The sequence below is a fragment of the Phaethon lepturus genome, unplaced genomic scaffold (genome assembly GCF_000687285.1).
Source record: "Phaethon lepturus isolate BGI_N335 unplaced genomic scaffold, ASM68728v1 scaffold9738, whole genome shotgun sequence".
Lineage (NCBI taxonomy): Eukaryota > Metazoa > Chordata > Aves > Phaethontiformes > Phaethontidae > Phaethon > Phaethon lepturus.
In genome coordinates this window covers 47,000-52,893 of record NW_010555545.1, presented here as the reverse complement: position 1 = coordinate 52,893, position 5,894 = coordinate 47,000, and the positions used below count along the sequence as shown (strand labels likewise).

Sequence of the window (5,894 nt, the reverse complement as noted above, 5' to 3'; positions counted from 1 at the left end):
TAGGGTAAGTGCTTGTTACATTGGAGTTTTCTTTCCTGCATGTTAATAGTCGATGCAAATACATCTTTTTGTGTAGTTTGTTACAAAAAGACTCTTGGAACTCTGTTATTTGCTGTGCTTTGGCCTAGATGAGTACCAGCATCTCTTGTGGTGTCGGGAGAAAAATCTGTCCCTAGGGCGATGCTTAGGTGGGGACCAAGTTTTATGATATAAGCTGCTGATCTTGGGCTGGAAGTTTGACGTGTTGTGTAGGAAGGGCGGGGGAGATAAGTATGTTGTAATTGATGTAAATATTCTGTAAAATAGTTCAAAAGCTGCCCAAGGACAAAGAGCTTTGTTAAAATAACTAACTCTTTTTATTAGGTCATCATTCAGGGCTTTCGAAGCTACAGGGACCAAACCATTGTGGACCCATTCAGCTCAAAACACAATGTCATTGGTGAGTTCTGATACTTGTCTTTTTTCACTGTTATTTCAGATGATGTTCACCTTAAGAGTGCTTTATAGTTTTTAACATTCTGCCTACATTTGATGACTATATTTTTTGTTTCAGAAAGTTCTTTACGGTTGTCTGTAACATACCATAAGGCATATGCCACTTAGAGCAAAGTAATGCTAGCATTCAATTTTACTGTGACAATAGTATGTCCAAGTCTTCAGAAATTGAGAAGTGTAAACTCCTTCATATGTGCAGATCTCTGTATCAGCCAGATCTCTCTTAAAGGCTGTCCTTGCAGGAACAGCAGCAGAGAATTTGTATGGGTTTTGTTTTGATTTTTTGTGTGCAAATGTAATAATTTTTGATAAGTTAGCACTATCTACTTTAAACTACTGTAGAGAAGAAGATCCTCTTTCCTCTAGCTTTGGAGGAATAAATTTCTGGAATGTGGACTATCAAAATGTTAAAAGTTTGAAAGTGTAGTTCCATAAGTAACACATAATCTAACAACATGTTGTCGACCATTCTCATGCCTCTTCCTATTTTTGCTCATGGATGCCTGCTCCTGCCTTATCGTTTGCATTGATTTTAATGATTGTGCAGCAACTTTGAGACTGCTGACCCAACAGAAAGCAGTCAATTTTGGACATAAAAAATTAGTAGCCAGGGTTTGCTCTGAGCCTGGAAAAAATGTGCATATAGCATGTCTTATTAGGTAATATTACTTCAGCATGAGCTAAAACTTTATCCAGGTATTAGTGTTTTTAAAAGGAAAAAAACATCCGGCTTCACTATTTTGTGCCTTTTTAAAGACCTCATAGCAATCCCAAGTATGTTTGGGGATGTAGTGAATCTGGAGGGCATGTAGGCAGAAAAGGATGAAGAAAAAGCCTGGGATGCTTATTGCTGCTGGAAGGCAAGCGGTTTTGAAATTAATACAGTAGGTGCTGATCTTAAAGATAAGACACTGAGCCTTGCTGAAACATCAGAATAAACACTGTGGTTTCTTTCTGTTAGTGTAGTGAAGTGTTCTTATACCTTTATTTTTTCAAAATAGAAATAGTACTACTTCTTCCAGTCTTTTTAAAACAGAACATTGCTGAATTAGGAACTGGAGTATTAAGAAGTTCATACGCTGGCTGAAGTTCATACAGTCAACCTGAATGTACTGCCAAGTGGTTTCCTTTGGTTAAATATAAAAAATTTATGGTGGGGCCAGAATAATTTGATCTAAGTCTACTGTTTTTATCCCACCAGGAGATCAGTATTAAAAAGGGTGGCAATAAATAGGATTTGTTTAACGATTATTCTCACTGTGGAATAGTGTTGGAGTTTGTAAGTCATTGTAATGTGTTTGAGTGGGGAAAGGACTGTTCTTTTGTTGTCATACAATGACTAAGTGATCCACCTACTAAGTTTGCCTCATTCCTTTGAGATTTTGTTTGGCTGTGTTATATTTGGGTTCTGTTCTTGAATATTTATATGCAAAATTTAATGTACGTTGCAGTGTTAACTTACCTCAACTTGAGGTCATACTTTTTGTTTTAATTTTCAGTGGGAAGAAATGGATCTGGAAAAAGCAACTTTTTTTATGGTGAGCATGGATTTCTTAATATAATAGCATGGGGATGCTGATGATACCAAGTTTCTTTGTCTGTTTATGCCAGAAGTTGGTTTACCAAATATTCCTCCTCAACAAGGAGTTGTAGATCGGTGATTACTTGACAGTGATGAAAGGCAGATCTCAATACGCTTGTTCAATACCTACTTTCAGGTTTTTCCCCAGTATTTGGCTTCTCTTACTAAGGGCCTTCTAAGAATTTTTGCCATTTAAAAAAAAAAAAAAGTATTTACAGGAGGAAACTGATTCTAAAAGTCACCTACCTTGAAAGGTGATTGTGATATTTGCAGTTACATTAGACATTCTTAGTGGCTAAATTCTAAGTGATTCCATAGCAGTATGGCACAGCTTATACAACCTTTTAACGTATGGTTATGAGGGGGACTTTGTGCGGTGGGAGCATCAGTGGAGGAGCAAAGATGCTAGTCAAAGCTATTAGTGATCTTTGTGATGGTAGTCTTTATGTGCTACCAAGTGTTAAGTATTGTAGCAGTATTTTTAACCTAGCCCCTGTGCTATGTATTTGTAGAGGAAATGTCATGAACCCCTACTTGTGCAGCACTGTTAATCCGTATGAAGTGAACTAGTAAGGTGGTGACAATGAGATTTCTTCAGAGAAATTGTAGTGTACAGCTGGCTGAGTGATAGATCAGATAGATCCAGCAGATTAAGGGCTTTAATGAAGAAGCATTGTAAGATACTAGCCATGGCATGACTGTACTATACAACAGCGAAACAGTATGTTTTGAGTTAAACTGCTGCATATCTCCCTAAAGGAAGGAATAAATCTTCTCTTTCTTTGCTATTTTATTACAGCAATTCAGTTTGTTCTCAGTGATGAGTTTAGTCATCTTCGCCCAGAGCAGAGACTGGCTTTGTTGCATGTAAGTGAAGGTGTATAACAACAAGACTAAAAAAATGAGCTAATGCCTTTGAATTTTACTACAAAAATAGTAAATTGCTGGGCTGTGGATATTTTTAGCTAATTATTTTGGAAGCATCAATTTTTTACTTTCCTTTGGCAAAAGGAAATTTATTACAAATTAATACATTATGCTGATAATGCACACCAGTGAATGTGTATCCAAGATTTTCGGAAATAAAAACATATGTACTGAATCTTACATAGATGCTCTTGACTCTCAAATCCTCAGAAGGAAGGGGGAACTGGGATTGTCAGGGAAAAGGGGAGATGAATGAGCTCAAAATCCTTCTGAGATGGGAATTATCTAACCAAAATATCTCCTTCCTTAGGAAGGTACTGGTCCTCGTGTTATTTCAGCGTTTGTGGAAATTATATTTGACAATTCGGACAACAGATTACCGGTAAGTTGAATACACTACTTCAGGAATAGATGATAATAATTTCAGACTCTAGTATCTCAGTATTATAGAAGTCTTCAATATGGTAACTGCTTTTGAGTCAGTTTTACCAGAGGTGTACCATAAACGTTCTGGATTAGTTATACATACTTATTGCAAGCAGTTCAATTTACTGGGTTTTGTTTTCTTAAGATTGATAAAGAAGAAGTCTCACTTCGCAGAGTCATTGGAGCCAAGAAGGACCAATATTTCTTAGACAAGAAAATGGTCACGTAGGTACTTCTTTTCCTTAGCTGAATGAGACTAGTAGTATTTCTGTAAAATTCTCTAGTTGCACTGAACACTTGCATCCCTAGCCTGAAATAAATTATTCCTCATGAGTTCCATGAGCAATACTAATTTAGTCATGTAGTACTGAGTACTGGTAGTTTGACAGCAAGGACATCAGTCCTTGTGTGATAGACAGCAGACTTTGAATCTGCAGTTTAATCTATTCATTAACGTGATGTTTAACTGCATATATAATATTTCTTTCAGGGCTTTTTTAAATAGAAGAGTTACCAGACTTTAGGTTGTTTCATATCCTTCCTTGTGATATCTTTACCTGTATTTGCCTCCTGTTTGCTTCAAGGTGCTTATTTCTTAATATCTTTCCAGCACTATAGTATTTAGGTATTTTCCATTTTTATTCTCTCATTTCATTTTAGAATTATCTATTATCAAATAAAGAAACTTCCTCAAACAGAGCATGCATTGCACACAGTGGTTGTAGTATGTGATGTGTAGTTGTAGTACTTTACTGGATTTTTACAGCTGTCACTTTTACTGTAAGTGTTTTTAATAGATTCACAATAACATTTCAGGAAAAATGATGTAATGAATCTTCTTGAAAGTGCTGGATTTTCTCGCAGTAATCCCTACTATATTGTCAAACAAGGAAAGGTAAGATTCTTTTTCACAAAGTGGAAGAAATCACTATTGAGAGTATCGTGTTTCCTGGATGCCGAATTTAGCTTCATTATTGCAGAAGTAAACCAAAACCTAAGTCCATTTTAGTTTGAAACAGTTGTTGTAGATGCTGCTTGTGCAATTATTACTGTTTTAGTAGTGTATGTTGATTTTAAGAAAACATTTAAAAATCTCTAATGTTGATATTTACCATGAAAAAAAACTTTTCTAATCTTTGCAATCATGCTTTTCTGTATACTTAAATACAAAGCAAACTTAATTCATATGACTATTTCAGTGTAAATTCATAGATTTGTGGGCCTTAAGATGAGGCAGTAATTATAGATAATATTAAGAGGCTAAAAATGCTGTCAGTGGAAGGTGAATGGAAACATACGGAGGCATCAAAAGTCAGTGCAGAGCAAGGGAAGGGGCTTGCAGCATGACCTGTATTAGTTGGTCTTCAAAACCCAAACACACTTACCAGAGCTTTCAAAGGACACTCAGACCTGGAGACAAAGGACAGGTTATTTGCAGTGGCTCAGAGTGGGATGCCTTGGAGACACTGTGTGGTGGGTTGACCCTGGCTGGATGCCAGGTGCCCACCAAAGCCTCTCTAGCACACCCTCTCCTCAGCTGAACAGGGAAGACAAAATATTACAAAAGGCTTGTGGGTTGAGATAAGGGCAGGGAGAGATCATTCACCAATTACTGTCATGGGCAAAACAGACTCAGTTTTGGCAATAAATTGAACTCATTTCTCAATCAAAATCAGAGTAGGATAATGAGAAATAAAACCAATCTTAAAGCACCTTCACCCCATCCCTCCCTTCTTCTTTGCTCCCAATTTCTCTCTCACTCCCCGTGTGGTGCTGGGGGGACAGGGAATGGGGTTTATCACACAGTTTATCACACATTGTCTCTGCCACTCCTTCCACCTGAGGGGCAGGACTCTTCACATTCTTCCCTTGCTCCATTGTGGGGTCCCTCCCATGGGAGGCAGTTCTCCATGAACTTCTCCAGTAGGAGTCTTTCCCACAGGCTGCAGTTCTTTATGAACTGTTCCAGTGTGGGTCCCTTCCATGGGGTGCAGTCCTTCAGGAACAGACTGCTCCAGCATGGGTGCCCCCCAGGGTCACAGGCCCTGACACCAAACCTGCTCCAGTGTGGGCTCCTCTCTCCACGGGTCCACAGACCTGCCAGGAGCCTGCTCCAGTGCAGGTTTCCCACAAGGTCCCGGCTTCGTTCGAGCATCCCCCTGCCCCAGCGTGGGTTCCTCCTCAGGCTGCAGGTGGAGATCTGCTCCACTGTGGAGCTTTGTGGGCCACAGGGGCACAGCCTGCCTTACCATAGTCTTCATCATGGGCTGCAGGGGAATCTGCTCCAGTGCTTGGAGCACCTCCTGCCCCTCCTTCTTCATTGACCTAGGTGTCTGTGGAGTTGTTTTCACATATTCTCACTCCTTGCTCTGGCCGCAAATGCTGCATGCCATTTTACACACACACACCCCCCCCCCAACCCACCCACCCCCTTTCTTAGATACCGTAGAAGCCCTACAGCCCT

The 5,894-nt window shown here is 39.2% G+C and overlaps 1 protein-coding gene across 1 annotated transcript in view; it reads left to right on the top strand.

Annotated features, from left to right (window-relative positions):
* Positions 1–363: 363 nt before the first annotated feature.
* The window catches only part of SMC3 (structural maintenance of chromosomes 3), a gene marked incomplete at its 5' end in the record, with an annotated part of 23,877 nt that continues 18,346 nt past the window's right edge, over positions 364–5,894 (top strand). The window contains 6 exons of the mRNA XM_010292195.1: positions 364–439; positions 1,995–2,033; positions 2,877–2,944; positions 3,315–3,386; positions 3,576–3,655; positions 4,247–4,325. Of these exons, the coding sequence (XP_010290497.1) occupies positions 364–439; positions 1,995–2,033; positions 2,877–2,944; positions 3,315–3,386; positions 3,576–3,655; positions 4,247–4,325 (414 nt within the window). The remainder of the gene's footprint in view (positions 440–1,994; positions 2,034–2,876; positions 2,945–3,314; positions 3,387–3,575; positions 3,656–4,246; positions 4,326–5,894) is intronic.